Here is a 24971-nt window from a genome sequence, read left to right as displayed (position 1 = left end):
TACCACTGCATGTTTAACTAGACTGTGTGAAACTTGAGGAAGGATGCAGTAGTTAGATGAATGAGTACAAGTATGTTGATGCGATACATGAGCAGATAAGATGTTGCTAATCAGGAGAGATGGCCAGTTCAGGAAGACCTGGTGGAGAGCATATAGAAATGAAATCATTTTTCTGTGGGGACAACTGTGAAAGAGCACAAAAGTTTGTTTTTTTTCTTAGGTTAAACTAGTGTACTTTTAATCTCTTACCAGTCTGATTTATGTCCGATTCCTTATATTCAGCCGTACTATCAATGTGCAGAATCTAACAGTCAGAATACATCCTTCATTAAGCCATGAAACATTTAATGCCTTAGGAACTGACAGTTTCAATTTAACATTCTGCTTAGATTAGATGATTTGCTGACTCAGCATCATACAGTTCTTAACCATCATCTCCAAAGTGATTTGTTTTCCCTCTCCTTTAAGTTTATGGTCTTTGTATCAGCAGTTCTTATTAATTTTTAGTTCTTGCAGTATCCCTAAAATGGGATATTTATCCTCAGATTTTTGACATCATCCTTCTAGAAAATAAGTATCTTTTAGAACCTGATACATTTTCTTGGTGTATCTCACGACTTTGCTCATTTTTCTGATATCTTGAAGGAGGTGGAAAACAAGGCATGACAAACAAATCATGAATCACTTTAAAAATATTGCTCTACTCCAAACCAGGAATACTTCATTGAGTCCTAGAATTTTAGTTCAATCTAGCTTTAGTTTCTATGGTTACATGAAGAATTACACAGGCATGCTTAGAACTCAGTAGGGGTACAGCATTCATACATGATTCAAGGCTTCATGTAGGCCAAGGGTTCATCTTGGAGACTGTTAAACCATAAAAACTGTAAAAGATTGGATAGAAAAGCAAGACACAGTTTGGATAACTTTTTTTCTTTTAAATTTGGACAGACAACTGTACAAAAGCTGTATTGTATCATGGTATTTGGGGTTTATCTTTGAAGGGTAATACAGTAGGGTAAAAGGAGATAAAGAGATAAGTAGTTGCAGGATAAGAAACGAGAAAATTAGTAGTTATGGAAAGAAGCTGTGTAAAATTAATGGCCCAAGAGGATATAATCTGGTGGGATAGACTGGAAGTATAATGTAGCAGGAAACATAAGAGTTAAAGCAGAGGTGATAATTATAGTTTTACTAAAGATACCTCTATAACAAAATGTATGTATTTAAAAAACTTCACAGAGTATGTCAACAGCAATGTTGAATTAGTCTCACACACACAGTAACAGAATTACTAATAACCTGTCCTTATTTTTCAAACTATTATTATTGCAAAACAATTAAATGGCATTATTTTAGTATACCTATCCCTCCCAATAATGTATAAATTAAGTTCCTGTTAGATGCCACTGCAATCATATAAATAAAGGTTTTTCCCCAGTAAGTCTGTGTGCAATGGTGGGCTGCTGATATCTCTTAAGCCCCACCTTTTTAGAACTATCAAGGAGTTAAAGGGGTGCCAACCCCCTTTACATAGTGAATGGAAAATACAGTTTTTCCATCTTCTGAGGATATATATTCCAAACTGAAAGCACACCTTTCAAAAAGTTGCACCATTGGCATGACAATCCTATTCTCAAACCACTTTAGGTGAGAGGGAGTAAGCACTGCAAAATTATGCCAGTGTGAAAAAGTACCTAGGCCTTATGCATTGTCAGGACTACTTCTTTCCTATGAGAAATTCTCTGTATCCTTCTAAACATCTTTCCTGAGCATGATGGTAGTGATATACAGAAGGTTAGATTATATTCAGTGATCCTAAACTTCTGTTTTTGTTAGAACATTATCATCCTGTTTCACATGTCCTTCAACTAACATAGCCCAGTTAAACTGGGAAAACTCTGTGCCCTCAACTGTCTAAACTGTGCTAGATATGAAGATACCTGACAGAACCACCATGTAGAGAATTTTCAGACACCCCACTGAACAAAGGCTTATCAATCATCAGCCCTTCTGCCTCATCCTGGCTCCATCTCCCACACCTTTTATGAAGACAAAATAAAATTATGCATTTACTGCATCCTTTTGTTTCAATGTTTCGGATAGGAAGTCCTCCTCTTTCTTTACTTTACTTTGACTTACACCACCACCCCGAGTTTTTCACTTCTGTCATTACAAATCAATTGTGTCTTCACTTTTTTTTCTTTGGATAACCTTTCAACCCTTATACCCAATCTACATTTCTTGGTCTTTTGTTGATATAGAATATTAAGCCTTTCCTTTCATGACTTTCAGTTTCATATTTATTCCATCATTCCTGCTATTAATACTTTCTTCATCTTGTTCCTAAAGTAAAACAGCCTCCTCCTTTTGTCATTCCATTTGTCTTGAATTAACACACCGCACTGTTATATTTACATTCCATCCATGTGTAATCTTTAACGTGTTCTGAACCTTCTAATCTTTATATAAAAAAATGCCACCATAATTCTTTTCTTTATGTTTTTGCCCCTTCATGTATGCCATCAAGTCTCACCCAACTCCAGAAATGCCATCATTCTGGCAGCCATAGAGGCTACATGTGACTTTGTCAAAATCTCACAAATTATTATTTTTTTTTTAATTTTTATTTTTTTTCTATAAAATCCTAGCCCCTCCCCTCTGGTGGAGCATATAGCTCATGTCACCACGGGGGCCACTATACCTCCCCATGTATCTATATGCTTCCATGCACCTGCAGAAGAAAACTAGTTTTCAAAACTTGGTGACCAGAATGCATGCCTCAGGACTGCCCCTAAGTATTTCTGTCTTAGCCCAAGGGACTATGGCAGAGGGTTTCCCTATTCCATTCCCTGTCCTTGTGAAAAAAGTATGCCCTTCCTCACTATGGTAACTCTAGCATTCACTCCTGCTGCTAATCAAACATGGGGTCATCTGAAGCAAAGTCAGGGCTCTAACCTCTCCATGCCAACAGATATATCTAAATTTCCATCTTAATTCTGAACTCTTTTTCTCTGTAAACTCAGATGTGTTTTTTTTTTATTTAATTTTGTACACTTTCCTAAGTTGATCCAAAACTAAATTGCATTAAATGTCAATAAAGACAAAAAAAAAACAGCTTCAGCTTTTCAAAGTACAGAATTGTCATCTTCATTTTATTTTTTCCAGCATATCTAGCTGCCTATCGTATACCAAAGCACAGTTACTCTACTTTAGGCAGATTAAACACAAAGCCAAAACAGCAATAAAGTGTTATATGAAATGGCATCAACTAGGTAAGGAGAAACATGGGATACATCTCAAGATAAAACTAGGTTACTGTAATTTTACAAATAAGTCAGGATCTCTACTTATTTTTTTCAAAACTGTTTCCTTGTTCACTGTAATTTTTATTGAAACAAAATGCTAAAACTCCCTTTAATTCATTAATATTTTTTGTTGTAAGACAAAGACTCCTGTACCTACTGCTTAGCGGATGTATTCCCCTGCTATTTATATAACTTAGTTGGGATCAATGTTCCTGTGTGGTTCAAAAGAGGTTCCCCTATGTACTGACCTTTTTCAAATTGATCAATTCTCAGCAAATAGGCAGAAAACCATGATTTGAACATACAGTTTCCAATCATTTTAATAAAATGTCAGAAAGAAAGCCTGAAAGAATTTGTAACAAGCATGCTATATACAGAGAGGACTGTTAAGTGTTTTTTTAACTCCTTAGAAGCAAGGGTAATTGCTAGTTCTAGTGTTATGGATTACTTTAACAGGCATGAATAAATATAACAAAGTCCACACCCTTTGAATCTTTCATTATTTTGGAAAATTATTCATAACACAAAGTCATTCACAACTGTCAGTTAGCAATCATAACTGTCCATGAGAGTTTCATTATGGCACACGTAGAAATAGAATGTGAGGAAATATTTCAGAGTATGATGATGTTTTGTACTGTTCTGATTAAAATCATCTGTTTTGTTTGTTTTGCAGGACCCTCTTTGACTATGATAAGACAAAGGACTGTGGGTACCTGAGTCCGACACTTAGTTTCCACTTTGGGGACATTTTCCATGTTATCGATACATCAGATGAAGAATGGTGGCAGGTGCGGAGGGTCCATCCAGATGGAGAGGGAGAAGAAATTGGGTTCATCCCCAGTAAACGGAGGTATTGTGCAGTCTTTTTTCTCAAATCCTTCCCAGAATTACAAAACTCCTCCTTTCAGTATCACATCTAATTTAGAAGAGAGTCTTTGCAGTGACTATATAGACAGAGATAAGAACACACTCTTAACATGAACATTATGAATAAGCAGTATCTACGGTCACTAAAGAGTATGAAAGCCTATGGAGTGCAGCCAGGAATACGTACAGTATGTGCATACATGTATCAGACTTGAATACCACTGGTGACAAAAACAGAAGTAGTTTCTGGAATGCAGTGAGATGAATTCGGCAATAACACATCAGACTGAGTAATAGAAGGGCTATGTCTCTATACTCATCCATCCCTGTATAGTACCTTATTTAGTGCAAGCATGGGGCTGCAGTGAGATGAATTCAGCAAAAACACATCAGACTGAGGAATACAAGGGCTACGTCTCTATACTCATCCATCCCTGTATAGTACCTTATTTAGTGCTAGCATGGGGATGCAGTGAGATGAATTCAGCAAAAGCACATCAGACTGAGGAATACAAGGGCTACATCTCTATACTCATCCATCCCTGTATAGTACCTTTTTTAGTGCTAGCATGGGGATGCAGTGAGATGAATTCAGCCATAACACATCAGACTGAGGAATACAAGGGCTACGTCTCTATACTCATCCATCCCTGTATAGTACCTTATTTTGTGCTAGCATGGGGCTGCAGTGAGATGAATTCAGCCATAACACATCAGACTGAGGAATACAAGGGCTACGTCTCTATACTCATCCATCCCTGTATAGTACCTTATTTAGTGCTAGCATGGGGATGCAGTGAGATGAATTCAGCCATAACACATCAGACTGAGGAATACAAGGGCTATGTCTCTATACTCATCCATCCCTGTATAGTACCTTATTTAGTGCTAGCATGGGGATGCAGTGAGATGAATTCAGCAATAACACATCAGACTGAGGAATACAAGGGCTATGTCTCTATACTCATCCATCCCTGTATAGTACCTTATTTAGTGCTAGCATGGGGATGCAGTGAGATGAATTCAGCAATAACACATCAGACTGAGGAATACAAGGGCTACGTCTCTATACTCATCCATCCCTGTATAGTACCTTATTTAGTGCTAGCATGGGGATGCAGTGAGATGAATTCAGCCATAACACATCAGACTGAGGAATACAAGGGCTACGTCTCTATACTCATCCATCCCTGTATAGTACCTTATTTAGTGCTAGCATGGGGCTGCAGTGAGATGAATTCAGCAAAAACACATCAGACTGAGGAATACAAGGGCTACGTCTCTATACTCATCCATCCCTGTATAGTACCTTATTTAGTGCTAGCATGGGGCTGCAGTGAGATGAATTCAGCCATAACACATCAGACTGAGGAATACAAGGGCTACGTCTCTATACTCATCCATCCCTGTATAGTACCTTATTTAGTGCTAGCATGGGGATGCAGTGAGATGAATTCAGCCATAACACATCAGACTGAGGAATACAAGGGCTACGTCTCTATACTCATCCATCCCTGTATAGTACCTTATTTAGTGCTAGCATGGGGATGCAGTGAGATGAATTCAGCAATAACACATCAGACTGAGGAATACAAGGGCTACGTCTCTATACTCATCCATCCCTGTATAGTACCTTATTTAGTGCTAGCATGGGGCTGCAGTGAGATGAATTCAGCCATAACACATCAGACTGAGGAATACAAGGGCTACGTCTCTATACTCATCCATCCCTGTATAGTACCTTATTTAGTGCTAGCATGGGGTGCACCTGGGTGACTTGCTACTGAAGAAATGGAGCAAATTCCTTATAACTCCTTGGAGAAAACTGTTTTAGTGTGTAATACATTTGCATATAACTTGAATGTAAATCCTGATTTTCTGATGCGTTTAATTACTTTAATTGTCTGTTAATTGTATTGTTATAAGATTTATCGTGATCATATTATGTTTGCTTGATGAAAGAAAGACGATGAGTTTATCTAGATTAACTTTTCATTGCATTTGTCATTCTAATTACCTTTATGTTTCTCAAACTGTCCTATACCCTTCTAAATGCCATGGTGGATTCCTGTTCTACCACCCAGTACCAGTAGGTAATTCCTTGAGTCCAAAACTTTCTTCATGAAGTACTTTCCCAGATTCAGAAAATAACCCATTTCTGCAATATTTTGGCTGTGCAGCTCCTTCTGCTTTATAATTCCTGTTCAGGATGATCCTTCTATAGCTACCTTGACACAAATTGTGTGCAACCATATCACATACCCATCTTGTCTGTTAACTTTTGAAAAATACTGTTGTTACTCTAACCTCTGATCATGTCCTTCCTCTTCCATCCACAAACCCTTCCAGTGACTTTCATCTGGAACTTTACATCTTTACTTCTGGGGTCTATTTCCCCTAATAATGCACCATAGCATTCTCTTCTGTGTCACTGCACTCTTACTCTGCTGTCGGTGGTCCTTTTGAGGTATGATTAAGCCCACCAGCTGATAACGTCACTCCAGAATTGCACTGGCCACAATGCAGTAGTTTAAAATTTAGTGCAATGAACTTCACATTCCACATTTTGGCAAACTTGGTTAGTTTTCTTTCGACTTTTCCTCTTTCCTGTTGTGCTACACCTAATTTTGTGTGAACAGTAAAATGGTTTGATCCTCTTTTCTATTCCCTTAGATATGTCTGAAATGAGCACAGTGAACATTAAAGGAAGCTGGACTGACATCTGTAGTGCTCTGCAGTTATTCAAAACAGTTTACTTTTTCCACATCACTGTGGACCCTAGTGTTCAGCAATGCTGCAGTCCTGTTCTTTAGTCTTCATGCTGTATCCCAGCACTTCTGGTTTTCATAAGTGTCACCTTTACGGGACTGATTCATAGTCCTTGGTGAAGTCTACATAATCCAGATCTATCACCACGTTCTTGTCAAGTCGTCTTATAATCACCCCACCAATAACACTAGATCATAGTCGACTAAATGGCTGTTCTGAGTTTGAACACATAATGCTGAACATTATAAGGGAAAGCAAGCATACTATCCATCAAGATTCTCTCCAGGAACATCTCTTCCACCATCACGAGACAGAGTTCTGATATTACTTGGGTTTTCCTTTTCCCCACTTTATATACAAGTATCACACTTGCTGCAGAGGAAAGTGATTTAAAGAAAACCTTGGTCAGGAGGTCTGCCAACATGCTAGAAGGAATCCTGAGGACCAGAAGGCAACCTTCGTAGTCTATGTACTTTCTGTTCCCTTAATGAGATAGTTCCCCACTTATTCTCCTGCCTCTATAGCATAGTATTTGTCCATTAATCACTGTCCTTATAAGAAGCTGTAAGACTAGATGTTCTGTGATACATATTATGCCTTAGTTTGAAAAGTGATGACTTGCTAACTGCATTTTTTACTGTTACCTTGAAGAGTTTATGTATGTGCCCAGCATTTTGTATCTTTTATTATTTTATTTTATTTATTTGACATTTGTTTACTGGGAAAGTCCAACTGGGCCAGAATGAACCCATTTTCAGTGGAGGCCCAGACAGAAAAGGTCCATTACTACTATAAAAAATATATAGGGTGGTCAATTTAGATAAATAGTAACAGAATACCTATAGCCGACAGAATAGATTGAGGTGTATATAAATATATATATATATATATATATATATATATATATATATATATATACACAAAACGGGTCTATATCAGAAGCTTGAACAGTCAAAAGAGCAAACGCTCTTTGATCGAGCTTTAAAGATTGAACTTTTAAACAGCAAAGACACGGAACAGCGATTTTTTTCCTAGGGAAAAGAAATCACTGCTCCACAAAAAAACAAAACAAATGTAAACACAATAAAAAGTGGGGGGCTTTGCCCCCCACACCCCTTGATATGCCCCCACCCCCACTTAAATATACCAACTTCGAGATTGCACCACAGTAAAGGAAATGGCAAAGTTCCAAAGATTGCCCAGCGATTTCTTTTTCCCCTGGAAAAAAAAATCGCTGTTCCGTGTCTTTGCTGTTTAGTCCCTTCGATCTTTATAGCTCGATCAAAGAGCGTTCGCTCTTTTGATATAGACCCTACAAAACCTAGGGTAACATAACATAACATACAGAGATTGCTTTTGGAAAGACAAGATATATAATATATGTAGAACTGTAGGAGGAATAGCTTGTGTACAGAGAAGGGAAAGAGGAAAAAGGGAAAAAAGGAATAGGAGTAAGCAATAGAAAGTATAAATAATAAGAATATAATTAGGAGTAAGCAATAGAAAGTATAAATAATAAGAATATAATTATAATAAGAATATAATTAGGAGTAAGCAATAGAAAGTATAAATAATAAGAATATTATTGGGCAGGGGTCACACTGGAGCAGATCTAAGACTGAAAAGATATTCTTTGAGTGATAATTAAAATTATGAGTGTTTTTGGTTTGCTCTGACAATTAAGTGAAGGGAATTCAAGATTTTAGTTATGGAGAAAATGTGCAGACTTTGGCGGGTTAATTTGTTAGGTCGATGCTCAGTGAAAAGCTGCTTACTTTCTGATCCAAGAGATCCCTTTGGTCTGTAGCTTTGGAATATTGTACTAAGAGGCAGGTAGGCCACATGTCTATGAATGATTTTATGTGCCATTTTAAGTTGAAGTAAGGTAAGGTATTGCTGGAGTTCAAACCACTTGAGTGTGTGGAGGAGAATATAGTCATGTGTAGAATATTTTGCATCCGTGGTAAATTTTCATTTTTATTTTAGCACATTCGTAGCTTACAGTTTAGGGTAGTTTAGTATGTTTATAAGTATTGGGGACCCATATAAGAGTGTAGGTAGAAAGTAAGTACTGGCAAGGGTACACTTAGTGGGTGTATCTAGGAATTGTCTGTGCCAGTACAGAATTCCTAGTTTCTGGTGTGTGTTTGTTTAATACTATTTTGAATATGAAGATCAAACTTATGGTGTTTATCTATGGTTACTCCTAGTAGTTTTTCTGTAGGGAACGTCTTCAATTTTCATGTTATTTTGTGAAAGAATGGTGAATTGACCTTTGTTTAGAGAGTATTTTAGGGGTGAAAATTAGTAGTTTAGTTTTGGAAGGGTTAAGTAACAGTGTATTATTGGAAAGCGAGAAGGTTTCAATGGAAGTAAAAGCTTGGGTGATTTGTTGAAGATGAGACAGAATGTTGGAAGAGCAGATGATAGTTGAGTCAACAGCATGTTGTATGAATATGAACTCTGACAGGAGGAGTTATGCAAGTCATTTATGAAACCATTGAATAGTATAGATCCTTGAGGGACACCAGTGCTGGTATATTGGTATGTGGAAAGAGTCTTGCCATTTGACAGCCTGCTGACTTGGACAGGAAGCTAGTGAACCACCTGAGAGAGGGAGAGGACAGACAAAGATCACCAAGCTTGTGTAAGAAAAGAGGGTGAACAATAGTGCTGAAAGCCTTTTATAGGTCAAGAAATAAGGAATAAATAATTTTGCCTGAGTCGCATGCTTTGTTAACACTGTCCATAAAGGATAGTAAAGTGCTGGTAGTACTGCCAGCTGTTCTAAACCCATGTTGTATGGAAGTAAGAAGTTGATTTTTAAGAAGTCAGTGGAGGAATTGTGTGGGTACACATTCTTTGAGAATTTTTGAGATGAGTGACAGTAAGGTGATAAGACCACAGTTGGAAATATCAATGGAATTACCTCCTTTGTGTAGTGGTATAATAACTGAATTTTTTTCAGAGTTGGGATGTAAGCTTTTAGAACAGATCTGTTGATGAAGATGGTTATTGGATATGCAATGGCTTCTGCTGCTATTTTAAGATATTCTATGGAATGTTTGTATGGAGAGTTAGAATAGGTTTTAAGTTTGAGGATTAGTCACTTTGTAGTATTAGTTGAGACAGGGTGTAGAAAGAAAGTGTGAGAAGTAAAGGGAGAAGTGGTGCAAGGAGTTATAGGTGAATCAAGGGGGTAAGAGAAGGTGGAGAGGACTGAGGGGTGGGTTGGGATAGAGTTAGGTTAGGTGAGGTAGGGTTTCAGAGTGGGGGGAGGAGAAGGTTGGGGAGAGTAAGATGTATTTAAAGTACCATTGAATATACTTTTGATAAAGTGAGTGTTGAAGAGGTAGACAATTTGTGCATGGGTTTTATCAGGAAGTGGACTGGGATTACTTTTTTTTCTAGGGTTGAGGAATACAATTTCTTGGGATTTTGTTTATGATTGGATTGTAATTTTAGATGGTATTCTTTCTTTTCTTTTGTTACAGATTTTTTTGTCTGGTTATGTAGCTGCCTAACCTTTATTAGGGCTAAGGGGGATTTGTACATGAGCCATAGTTTCCAGAATCTATCTCTGTTTATCATTAATTCTTTTGTTGTTTTGGACAACCAAGGTGCACAGTTATTTAATTATTTTTCTGCAAAGTGGTGCAAGATTCTTTAAGATATCCAAAAAAGTTGCATTAAAGTAGTTGACTGCTTCACCAAGAGGTAGTTTTCTGAGGACAGACTAGTTTATGTTTTTTAGTATGTTGATAAATGATTGATGGTCAAAGTTGAAGAGTTTCCGAATTGTTTTGTAATGTTGTTCTTTACGAGGATGAGAGATTGTTCTAAGAACAAAGGTAGGGGGATGATCACTTAGTGTATCAGGCAGGGTACCTGCATTAATGAAATTGCTAAGGTCAGAAACTAGAATCCAGTCAAGGATGGAGCCCTGACTGTTGTTGTTAAATCTAGTGGGAGTGTTAGTGATTTGGGTGAAGTTAAGAAGATTTATGCTAGAGGATGTGAGGGGTCCCTACATAGAGCTATACACACAAGCACTCATCCTCATAGAAACTAGAGGAATGACAGTTCAGTTATGGCATGTCTTTTGGCTGGAGGAAACCAGAAATCATGATGAAGCCCTTACAGAAAAAAAAGGAGGACATACAGGGTCCACATGTATGCAGAATATCAATGCCAGTGTTTGTGATAGAACATGAAAAAAATAAAGAATCAGCTGTTCTGACAGTTTGACATTGTAAGCTTTTGCTTACATAGGGTTGATTAATCACTGTTCGCTTTTTTAAGCATTCGGTGATCTAATATAGACCTGAACTGTCAAATAAAATGAGTAGATTCAGGATGAACTTTTTAAGTGGTGTGCTGGAACTTAAATCAAAAATCACATTTAAAAAAACTCAATTCAAAACATACAGATAACAATCTTAAATGTCAACATATATACATCTACTTAGCTTATTTTATTAGTAAATGTCTCTATGAACATATTTACTACATTTTTCTATATTAAAACATTAAAAAAGGGGATGCTAGTAATCTGTCATTTGATTATTAATTGTATCCACTCTGTTGAAGTTCAATAGTCTCAGCAAAATTCTTAGAGTAGAAATGCAGACTATGTTTTTACTTTAGGTATAATTTATAATAGTGAAATATTTGACATGCAACCCTTTAAAACAGTGATTATACTGATATACCTAGAATGAAAGCCTGGAAATCTGTCTTTTATAATGTATGCTGAAAATCAGTATGGGGATAGGGTCTTGATTGTAATTCATGAATATTTAGTTATACTTAAATACATTAATGATGTTTGCATGTTAAGCAGTTAGGTCGTAGCACCAAACAGAATGTTTTCTGGATTTCCCTTTTCCCGTTTTTAGCATGAGCATTATTAGATGCTTTCTCTTGTGACAGCTGCCAGCTTAACAAATAAACATGGCACCTACAACCAAGAAATAATTTCATATTTATGCTACTTACTCTAATTTCACATGAAGTACCTCTAGTTTGAATTAATAACACTTAAAGAAAATTCTAGTTAAAAAAGATAAACCACACTCTTAAAAATACTACACAATTACAAACATACCTTCATTTTATTTAAACTTGCATAAGGATGATTCAGATGTGAGATTTTTGAATGGGAATGTGCAAGTCATTTAAAAGCAGATCAAGAAGTATGCAATTAAAAGAGGTGTTGTTCTTCCAATAATATCAATCCTATAAAACACTTGAACTTGAAATGGTTCCCATAGCACTTCCTCTCTACTTCCTGCTTTTGTTTGTGCTGCAAGAAGGAAACAATAGTAGCCTAGTTTCTTCTCTGGTTAAAACAAGCACAATACATTAATTGTACCTAGAAAATAAATATTTTAGGAACAAAATGAATGGTAATATACTCTCTATTTATACTTTGGAATACCAATACAGAAAGTGATGGCTGATGTATTCAGATTAGTACTGAAGAATTGAATGTGGGCTTTACATAAAAAAAAAGTTACACAAGCATTTTATTTATATTGTATACAACAAGCTTAGAGTTCATTAGTATTTGCAATTTATGAAAGAGAAGTATATATTTCTCCTTTTCTATGTGATAGAAGCTGTTGTCTGATACTCATAATACTTTATATTACTGAAATTGTGATTGACTCCGAATCACATAAACCATTATATTTTATAGACATAAAATTGCGATCTGATACTAGTGAATTGATATGGGCATTATATACCAATTCAAAAGGAATAAGGTAGGGATAAAAGAAATAAGCCCAAGTATTCTAAATATGATATCCCTCTATAAAACATCTGATACTAGCAGCCCTGCACTGAACAGTTATTTTACTATGATAAGTCACTGCTATGCATATTTTTTTCAATCAGCTGTAGACTAAGCTATTTAGTTAGAAATAAAAAGTACACATAGTAGACATAAAAAAAACAAGGAACAATTGATATATTGCAGAATTACAGGATAAGCATTATGGCAAACTGATGTCACAAAACATATGATAAAGTTAATAAGAATAGAGATCCTTAACAATAGTTATAGGAACTGATAATGGTTTCTTACGATTTAAATCTACATACTCCTGCAAACAGTATGGTTATGACTTCAGAGACAAACTTTAACACATACATAATGATCTATCCTATACAAATCTAAGAGTTGTATACCTTCCCAAGATATTTATCTGAGAAATGTTGACAAATGATTGAGTTAATTTGGATAGAAAACACTGATTACATTTTAAGCAGTAATGAATGTTAAATGAATTCAACTGTATCATATAATACAAACAGAGTAATCTTATATCAGATTGTTTAGTACTACATTTTAGTAGCTATAATATATGTATATGTTGGAAAATTCTTATTAGCCATATAATATTGTTCTGTTTAGAAGATTAGGACATATTGTTGGAACATTATAAACTGAATTTTCAGGAAATGTTATACATTTATTCTTTAATATATTTAAATATGTACGTATCTATATCTAATCTCTCTCTCTCTCTCTCTATATATATATATATATATATATATATATATATATATATATATATATATATATATATATATATATATATAGATTCACTTCATAATCTCGAAATACTGAAACATCAAATTTCAGTATCTCAAAACTATGAAACCGAATCCACAAAACACTGAAACTACAAAACCCCGAGTTCAAAACCACAAAATTCAAAACACTGAACAAACTGCATTCACTACACCATACATACACCACAACACTCGCATCACAACATAAACAAACAAAAACTACACACATGCACAACTCATACACACATAAGCAGGGGGGCAAGCCCCCCTGCACCCCCCCATGTGGGGGGCTGTGCCTCCCACACTCCCCCAATTATATATACTAACTCTGAGATTGCACAAACAGGAAACAAAAGCAAACTCACACACGCACATGCTCCAGTCCCTCACACACACATCAAACATATCAGCACACTCAAGCACACTCTAACCCCCCACTCAAATCCCTTACAAAGCACTCACTTACCTGACAAAACACTTAGATCCACATATGGCACTGCGCACCATAAACACACAATCCTGGACATCACGTAGCTTAAGGCCATAACCGCGAATTTGAGATATTCAAATTCGCGATTATGGACTTTTGCTATTTTAAACATTTGGGTTTATAGTCTCGAGATACTGAAATTGACATTTCACTATTTCGAGATTATAAATGGCTCATATATATATATATATATATATATATATATATATATATATATATATATATATATATATATATATATATATATATATATATATATATATATATATATATATATAATATATATATGTATATATATATATATATATATATATTATATATATAGTTACATACATACAAACATATATGTATATATGTATACATATTCATTTAACGCATTATAATAATGTAACCTGTAATATTACATTTAATAGATTAATTATAACTATCATCTAAAAAAATTGGCTTAGGAACTTATATTGTGCTTTTAGCTAGTGTTTTGATCAATGTTAGAAAAATATTGAAGGACAGACAATGAAATATGAATAATAAAAAAGGCATAGAAAGAAAAAAATGGGAGAGGAAAATCTCCAGATTAGCAAATGCTTACTGCAGGGCTTTGATACTCTTGTATGTTAATTTAATTCTTTAATATTTAGACAAGTTAGTGAGGGACAATCTAGTGAGTTTTATCTGCTAGTAGACTTGGAATTTTGATAATTCCATGTATATAATCAATCAACCTTATATTATAAAATAGTAATTTTTGATACAAATCTTTCTCATGTCCAAAATAATTTTTAATGCACAAATACTCATAAGTGGTGACATTTTATTTACTCATATTGATGGGTTAAATACCTCCACAACAACAGCTAACCTGTTACAATATCTTTATTCTAATAGGTTCATAGGTTCATAGGTAGGTACTAGGCTATCGGCCCTGGGGCCCATACAAGCCCAGCCAAAAAGGTACCCTGGCTTTTGCCACCCAAGAAAATCATTTTCCTGTGCCACTGTCGAGCAGAGCCACAGAGGTGATCCCCGGGGTGAATTTCCTATTTCCCATCCAATCATCAAGATTTTTCTTGAAGAGTACTAATGAGGAGCTTTGTTTGATATAGATAGGTAGTTTATTCCAGAGTATGGGAAGTCTCTGGGACAGGAATCTATCCCTCTGGCATGTTCTGTTTATTGTGGTGACAAGGTTTAGGTCCCTAGAGCGTGTAGCCCAGAGGGATTGGGATTTCTTTAAGTGGAGCATGTCCAACAGCTAATAAGACACAAATTATATTTTTTCAAGAACACACTAATTATTCAGACAAAAAACACATGGAATCCAAGCAAAAATATAAAATTAGCTCAACCTATTTTTAAAAGTAGAAGAGACGTTATGATACCGTGGACGAATAATATACTATTACCTTAGCTTATATAGAAATTGGAAGACCAGGACAATTTGATATCCCTCTTATGGTTATAACATATAAAAGATTATGAACCTTTGTAAACTTCTACTGATTCCCTGGGACGGGTGTAAACTTGGTTAAAAAACACCTAGAGATTATCCTGAACAAAACCAAAGGTAATGTAGTAGGCCGTGATTTCAATCATCTACAAAATAACTCAGACTCTAGCACTACACAAACTAAGACTAACTTCTATATAAAAAGCCCTTAATATAAAAGGTACATGTAATATGAGAGATAACAAATCTTTAGTGTTTACACTATTCACTTCATTATGGTACCCAAACTAGAACTGATAAAGTATTAATCTTTCATGATATAAGCTCAGAAATATTAAGCTTCAGCATTATCCCTTGCCTCATCACAGATCGTAAAGCTTTTATCCTAAAATTTGAAACAGATTGTATAAATAACAATTAATGAAAAAAATTCTCACTTATATTGCCAATCTAAAAGAATTTTAACTCTGGCTACTCTCAAAAGTTTATCTTTTTATGAGCTGAAAAATACAACATACTACCACAAAAATATAATTTCTAACAAGGAACATATCATTACAATACATGTATTATCTTTATATAATCTCAGTAAAATTTGAAATGAAACTATTTGAAATTATAATCCATTACAAACAAAGTCATCATCCACTATTAATTATTAATTACACTAGAATATTGTACATCTGTAGACAAAAAAATGTTATGCCTTAAGGGTTACAGTTTCAGTATAATATATATATACAGATACAATCATTGTGTCTTGTGGGAATTGCCAATATAATTATTTCTGTTTAAGCAATGTTTCATAGTCCCCCTTCTTGGATTTAGCTGAGCACATGCTAATAAACGATACACAAGGCTTCTGCATGCAGTACAGATTGGAGCAAGTTTAAAATTAGGCATCATTTTGTCCATCCTTCCTAAATATTAGCATAAACTTGATCATAATCTTGTAGTTTTCACAATATAAAATCATGACAACCAGAACAGATTGCCATGTACTAAATACCCTTTAACCCCAAAGATCTGTTCAATATTAGCTAAAAAAATACATGTATTAATAAAATAATAGGCAAAGAGGCCATATTTAAACATTAATATTTTATTTGGAAAAAAATGGGCATGTAAACCACACTGTCTCATTACAGTTAGTAAGTTTAAGTTGTATTCTTTCATAGGATCATAGGAGGTTACTAGGCTAATGGCCCCAGGGCCCTTGCAATCCTAGACAAGTTCAACCCCTGTTCCCAAGGGTGTCTGGTTCAAGTAGGCACTAAAATCAGCACGTTTTGCCCCTGTCCAAGAGGGACACAGGTGGAACCCCTGGAATGAATTTCCATTTCCCCATTCACTCATCCAAATTAAACTTAAAAGGGGCCAACAAGGGGCTTTGTTTAGCTTGAATAGGAAGCCTGTTCCAAAGGTGGGGCAACGTCTGTGAGACAAATCTGTCTCTCCAGCAAGTTCTGTTTATGTCACATACCAGGTTAAGATCCTCTGAGCAAGTGACCTGTGTGCCATTTGACTTGTAAATGTGCAACATTTCCATTAAAGCTTGGTCAGAGATTGCTCTATATGCAAGGCACAGGTCGCCTTTTAGCAGTCTGTATGACCGAGTATATGACAATGATTTCAGTCTGTCCTCATAAGATAGATCTTGAAGACTCTGAATTTTCTTTGTAAGGAACCTTTATGGTCTCTCCAATTGCTGCAGGTGTTTGGAAAGGAACATACTAAAGAGAGCATTGTACTCTATTACTGGCCTGATGAGGGAAGAGTACAGAGGGGTTAGATCCTCTTTTTTTCATGAGGCAATGCCCTTACTTATAAGATGAGCAATATATATGCCCTTCTTACCACTGTGGAGACATGATGATTGAAGTTAAGGCTCCTGTCGACCTGTGTGCCCAGATCACTTACTGCTGACTGTGTTCTTAGGGTATTGCTATTGATGTGGTAGTTTGCAGGAACATCACCCTTGCTGAAGGAGATGATAAACTTAATGCAAAATAATACATTAAGACTATGACTTTGTCACCAGTCATTAGTCTGTGTAAGACCTTCTTTCAGGATGTTGACATTCCTAGGCGTTTTAATGATTGCACCCAGTTTTTAGTCATCAGCAAATTTTGTCAGCCACAGTCCTTTAGTTTTAGCCTGTACATCGAAGAAGTAGATTCCAAACAGTATGGGTCCCAGAACTGATCCCTAAGTATCACTGCTGGTTATGGGTCTGTTGGAGGAGGCATAGTCTCCTATTTTGACTGTATAAGTTCCATCAGTGAACCAGTTTGTAACCCACCTGACAATATATGCTTTATGACTTTATAACGAGTTTTGTTAACTCAGTATTCATAGCACTTCACTGAAGAAGGCAATTTGTCTGAAATCGGTTTGGTTCAGCTGTTTTTGGGTTGATACCCTACACCTAGGAGATTTTTGTTAGTAAGTGCTACTAGTTTTATTTTATGTGTATTGTTACATATTAAATTTATGCTTTTTTACCACACATGGTGCTGGCTTTCTTTTTGACTTTGCCAATATATGGGTTGATACCTAGCTGGATGAGTTTATCAGTGATGCCTGAGTGGGGGATTGTATCAAAGGCTTTGGCTAAGTCTAGGTAGGCTTTATGCACATATTTGCCCTCATGTAGGGCATTGGTGACTGTTTCAAAGAAGTGCACCAGATTTAGCAGGCATGATCTTCCCTTAACAAAGACAAACTGAGTGGGGTCATGCATTTGGAAATTTCCTATATATTTGTTAATAAAGTCCATGATGATTTGTTCCATGGCCTTGCAAATAAGGCTGGTCAGACTAATGGGTCTATAGTTGCCAGAGTCCATGGATGCACTCCTTTTTTGCAAAGAGATGATGGTAGCAGTTTTCTATTCCCATGGGATGAAGTCAGTGCTTTGGCTGTGACTGAAAAGTATGCCCAGTGGTGATGCTAATTCCTGTTTTAACCCATGTAGAACACAGCCTGGGATGTTATGGTCCAATAGAGGCTGTGTTTTTGACCTTGGAGAGGGTGTTTAAGACCTGTTCCTTGGAGATACTAGGTGGGGGACAGGTGTTAGGGATGCTTTGGGGTATATGTGGCAGGAACAGGGAAGTGAAATTTTCACTGAACCTGTCAGCCAGCAGGTTTGCTATATCCACATGTTATGTGTAAGTAGTACCATTAGTTACAAGTTCAGCACAAATCTGGGCCTCACCTTTGAGGTTACAGATGTAACTAAAGAACGCCTTGTGGTTACCCTTAGTTAGGGAAGGTAATAGGGATTTGTAGCTAGCTTTGGAGGACTTCGCTAGGAGTCTTATTTGCTTGTTTAAGTTGAGGAGGGAGTGTTTCCAGTTTTGAGACCATGCCTCCCTACTCTTGTGTAGCAATTTCTATCTCATATTGTATAGTCTATTAATGGTAGTTTTCCACCAAGTAGGTTTGTTTTTCCTTAAAAATCTTGCTCTGGTTCTATTAGGTACAGCAGAGTCAATACAATTGTACAGGTACTCGTATAAAGCATTGGTGTATAACTCAGTAGAGGTGTCTGTTCCATCAGTGGGAGAGGGGCTATGGAGCTATTTATGCTGTCATGCAAGAGGTTGTAATTGGCCTTGGAGAAGTTTTTTTATTCTAGTTGTTGCTAAGGGGAGTCTTGTGTTACTTCTAGCAAGACTGATTTGTGGTCAGGTCTCACCAGGAATGGCCACACACTGGGGTGGTACAGTGGTCCCCCATGTTGGTGAGTACCAGATCCAGGGATGTTTGAGCCCTTTGTGAGTGTGTCAACCAGCTGGTCAAGGGTGTTGGAGTTAACAAAGTCCAGGAACCTTTGGGCAAGTGAGTTAGAACACATATAATTTACCCAGTCAATGGATGGTTAATTAAAGTCAGCCAAAACCAGGGTGTTTGATTGTATCCTGATTGACTCAAATAGATCCAAGTAGGCTGAGTGGATGTCCTGATTCATGGAGAGGGTCCTGTAGCTGGCAATTACCTCAAGAGGTGTCTTATATAAAGTCAGTTGCACATGAAGTAATTCAAGGGAATCGCACTGTTTATCTTTAATGAATATTGATACACCACCTTTAGTTCTTATGCCTTCAGTTTGTGGTCTGATCATATGGAAGGAAATGTAACTTGGTGTAGCTGGAGTGATCTCCACAGCTTTAAACCAGGTATCGGTGACTGCACAAATATCAGCATCTTCCAAGGTGAGAACCACTTCAAGTGAGTGCAGTTTCTGGTTTAGACTCTTATCATTTGGCAGCATAACCTTGAGGTTGTCTTTAGAGGGATTTTTACATCAGGAATTTTGTTCTTGTGACATTGCCTAAAAAAGGCACTATGTGGCAAGAGGCTTAGCCAGTAACCGAAATTCCAGGGATGACAGATGAAGGCCATCTCTGGCAAAGCACTGAAGTGTGTTGACTATGTCATCCCAGGCTGACAAATACTGGATTCCCTTTGAATGACACCAGAGACTAAGCCAATAGTGAAATTGATCATTTTTTGTTTGTATCGTGGTGTCATCCTAGGGAAAGGTAAAATACTGTTTACGGCTAAGGACGTACAAGTCTGAGACACATAATCTGAGAGCTCAGTCATGTCTCTGTTGATATAGTCCACTGAGATATATCACTCATTGTTCTCCATTATTACTTTCCAATTGTTCCTAAAAGAAATTAAATTTCTAAAGCTATCAGGATTACTCATAATACTCATACTGAAATCATCAGCACTTGTATAATTGCCAGAATCTGTTGCTGTGGTTACAGTAAGTAAAACAGGCTTCTACTATTTGTTCTTATCACTAATCTCTTTTGAAGTATTGTCAAATAAGTCTGCTTTATTGGCATTCTCCAAAAAGAAGCTAAACATGATATGTTACTGCAGTGATGTAATGACTTTAAGCCATACTTCTCTGAGGGAGTGATTCACAGTGTAAGTCACTAACAGCACATGTAGGCTACCATTAACAAAATCTAGGAAAACTAAAGAAATATGTGAAACTATTAGGAATACATGTGCAATGTTAACTACCAGTTCTGACATTGAAGACATTGTAGGTAAACAATCGAGCATCACCTTTAAGAATCAAAAGAATCTGCAAAGATTATTGTGTTGTAAACACTATGCATCTAGAAGAACACTGTATAGAAATAGAAATGTCACTAATGTATGTATGTAGAACTTGTACCCTGTTAAAACATATTAATAAGAAGGGTCTATATTATATCAATGAAGGTTTAGGTTGACGAACACCTAAACATTGACCCCTAAAAGTCAAAAGCTACAAAGCACGAACAGCCAATTACATGACGTTTTTGTTACAGGGAAAATTTTCACTTGGCCGTCATTGGTAATTTGCCCTTTTCCCCGATGTAGAGCGATCTCGGAGTTGGTATATTTAGTTAGGGGAATGTGGGGGCACAGCCCCCCACATCGGGATGTGTGGGGGGTAAAGTCCCCCCCACTTGATTAGGGCTTGAAAGTCTGTTTTGTTTTCTGCTGGCCAAGCAAATTTTTACCCTATAAAAAATTTTGCATAATTGGCCGGTCGCGGTTTGTAGCTTTCAACATTTAGGGGTCGACATTTAGGTGTTCAACAACCTAAACATTCATTGATATAATATAGACCCAATAAGAATTGCTTTGGTCATCCATTAACTAGGAAGTGCGGCACACACAGTTCTTATTCTACCAACAGAAGCTCCAATGAGGTATGTGTAGTGATGTGTAAAATGTACTCCTATGTAGGGAAGTAACAGGCATTTACAAGATGAAATATCTAAACATTTAAAAAAATATTATCAAAGGGAATACAAAGAATGCTTTGTCAAAACATAGTGTTGAAATGGGTGGTACAAATGGATTTAAAATTTCATGTCTTCAAATTATAAATCAGTGTATTAGAAGGGTGATATGGTAAATTCTACAGAATGTGCATACTATAGACTCATTGTGATAGCTAATTCTTCAGATTTAAATGAGTTAAATAAAATGTGTAATCTAAAACTTGCATTAAAATCTAGAAATTTAAGACAATGATATGCTTTTATGGGAATGATAGAGTCAAGTGATTCTGTGTTGTAAAGACAACTCAGAAATGACAGATCTTTCAAATAACTAGAAAAAGGGCTTGTGTGTGAAAGCACTTCTTTTCTGGAGTTTTTCAGTAAGTAAAAGTTACCACTTTCGCTTATTATTTGGTTTCAAGTTCATCTTTGGAACTGCTGTTCCTGGGTGAATAAATCAGATTTTACTTGCTGCTTTTGAAGAGAGCTTGACTGAAAATATAAACTGCTGTGCTCAATTTGTAATCTTACCTGAGGCAGGATTTTATTCTATTGACTAGTTTGTCTACATAAAATGATAGTACAAATAGCATGCATGTGCATTTTAATATGAAATTATCCAATTCCCGAATAGTGTGCATTAGTATTTAAAAAGGGCATATTGTTAAGTTTGAAGTAGCTTTAATAATTTGCCTGTTTGAAAGTTTAATAATCCTGTATTTACTTGCTGTGTTACACCAAACTGCTGAAAGTACTGAGTTTATATCTAAAAAAAAAAAAAAAAATATATATATATATATATATATATATATATATATATATACATATATAGATAGATAGAAAGATACATATATATATATATATATATATATATATATATATATATATATATTTATATATATATATACATATATATATACATATATATATATATATATATATATAGATAGATATATATTTATAAACCCATATTGGGAATTTGCTAAGGGGTAGTAGAGATAATCCCAGTAGTGATAACAGTAGGTTTGATAGAGCAATGGAGGTATAATTCAACACCACCTCAGGGGAAAGTGAAAGATATTGTGAGTAAGAACTGGAATATTTTGAAATTTATCCTGGCTCTTTCAGGAATAGTAGGTACAGAACCCAAATTTGTGCTTTAAACAGATCGTAATTTAAAAGGTATATACGAAGTGAACAAATGCACACTGAAGAAATGAGTTGAAAGTAGGCAAAGAACAGTTACATGTGTTTTTGTCAGTACAACTATGAGGGTAAATTTATTATGCTTGGTAATATGATGAAATCAAAAGTTAGTCTAAAACAAGGGAATTGTGGAAGTGTAGAATAGTATATTTAACTATTTGTACAAAATGTGACTGTTTCTATGTAGGGAAAACTGAGACATTTAGAAAAATAATATATGAACGTGTTTATAGTATAAGGAATAAGAATAAAAATGTTAATAATGCCCTGTATAAGTATACCCTACTTGAGCATTCACACAATGAATTAAAATTTAGTACTTTGGAACAACTGGATATAAATCCCAGGGGAGAAGATTGGGAAAGTAGGCTAGAATATAAGGAATTGCTTTGGCAATTTAAATTAAATGCCTTTCCTCACTCTTGTTTGAATGATTACATTTCAATACAACCTGTTTTAAAAATTGCATACAGCTAAATTGTAATAATGTATAACTTTTTGTCATACTTGAATGATATTGGATATAAAAAAAGTAACACATGAATATTTTTTGTGATTTTTATATTTATGTTTTAAGGTACTAATGAGATATTAACATTTTTTATACGATAGGAATGAGTTTTATCTAATTTTAAGGTAAAATATAGGTAATAGCTGTATATGACTTTACAATTGTGTTAAATAATGAATTACCTAATTTATTTGATCAGTGGTGAATATACAAGGACAAATTTGTTTTAAACCTGTTCATTCCAATGAAGTCCTGAATGTGTTGTGAGGAAAGGGCTTAATGTTTTACATTATTTTAATAAATTAATGATGTCTTTATTGGTTTTGGTCCATCCATTTTCATTTTGATCCTTTACGATATTGTCACCTATTTTTAGTTTTGGTTGGAGATTGTTGACTTCTGAGACTTTTGATTTGAGTTTATATTTAGTAGAAATGATCTCCTGTGCTGTGCTAGGAATTAATCAACTAATTAAGACAATCCATCACATAAATATGAATTTCAGAATTTTCTGATCCAGTTTGTATACAACTGGAAATAAAGGACTTAATTTGTATGACCTAACACTTACTGTAAATAACTTAATGATTTGTAAAAAATGTGTCACATTTAATTCATTTACAATATTCATTCACAGATTTGTGCTTGAATTGTAATAAATTGATTATTTTAACTAAAATAGTGCAAGGTAAAGCTATTAATAACTCTAATGGAGTAGCTGTGGAATACAATATACTTATATCTTCTTTAAAAGATTGCATGAAATATTAGATTATATAATTAGAATGCATCAGAAAGATTAGAATGTTTAAAAATGACATTAAATTATTAACCAATGTAGATATAACTGAAATACATACTTCCTCTACTCTACATTGTCCCTATTTTAGATGAAACAATAAGAAAAAAATCTGGCACTTCTTACAAATGATGTGAGGCAATCTGGTAAAACACAGCAGGTAGAAACTATTAAAGTGCAAAAATGAATATCTCAAAATAGGTTAAGCTTGACAGCTTTAATTTGACACTGCAGCCTTATGAGTAAAATCTAACCAATTTTAAGGCTACTAAAGGAGAAGACTTAGGACCAGACAAGTTGCAGAGGCATGAAATAATCTCAGATTTCATACAGTGAACAATTTAATCAAACCTCATTGTGTTAGAAGCAACTAAAGGGAACACTTCAGGGACTGAAAGATTACACACGTTTGGCAAATGAGAATTTAACCAGTAGTGCTAAGATAGCTAAGGGTAAAAGAATGAAAGACTGGCAGTTAGCTTAAAGGATTAAAGAGCTGTTAACAAGTGGTTTGCTGTGGTATGGTGGTAAAAAGTTTGACTCTGTCAGTCTCTATTGCCTAAATGTTTGATTCCGAGCAAATTACTTAACCAGACACTACTCCCGGGCTGAGTCTGAAAAAGATCCATGGAGATCAGTGCTCTACCACAATAAACAAAATAAAATAAACATTTTTAAAAGATGATTCTGAGTAAGGTGCAAAAAATGAAAAGGAACCTTGCTTATAGTGGAGACATTATCAAATTGTTTTTCATCTACCCAAAAAGACACATTTGCTGCTGCTACCCAGTAAACAATCTAATAACAAATTCAGAAACAAACTAGATGTAGAAACTAAGCTCCAGTTTAATGTAAAATAACATTCATATGTAAATACATATTTAAGTGTTTAAGAAATTCATAATTAAGCTAAACAGAACACAATTTTTCCAGTTTTATGTATCAACAATCAAGCAGGTGGATATTGTGGAAGATGATAATAAACAGATATTTGGTGAAAGTAGAGCAAGAATTAAAGGTGCATTAGTGATCAGGGATCCCATCCTCAGATGGGCAGTGTGTGTTTTCTGTAAGGAACATGACTGGAAATGAAGTATTAATCCGACTTGGTGTCAGTATTATATATGCACATGACATATCTGTTACAAGTGATAAATACAGCATAATTATTGTACATGTGGGGAC

At 35.3% G+C, this 24971-nt stretch overlaps 1 protein-coding gene across 5 annotated transcripts in view; it reads left to right on the top strand.

Moving 5' to 3' along the window:
- Window positions 1-24971, top strand: part of DLG4 (discs large MAGUK scaffold protein 4) — a 2742131-nt gene that overhangs the window by 2446222 nt on the left and 270938 nt on the right. For all 5 annotated transcript variants that reach the window (XM_044076698.1, XM_044076697.1, XM_044076699.1 and 2 more), the window contains one exon: window positions 3985-4161. In XM_044076698.1, the coding sequence (XP_043932633.1) occupies window positions 3985-4161 (177 nt within the window). The remainder of the gene's footprint in view (window positions 1-3984; window positions 4162-24971) is intronic.

The sequence above is a fragment of the Protopterus annectens genome, chromosome 7.part0 (genome assembly GCF_019279795.1).
Source record: "Protopterus annectens isolate FY-2018-M chromosome 7.part0, PAN1.0, whole genome shotgun sequence".
Lineage (NCBI taxonomy): Eukaryota > Metazoa > Chordata > Ceratodontiformes > Protopteridae > Protopterus > Protopterus annectens.
This window is presented reverse-complemented; position numbering and strand designations above follow the sequence as displayed.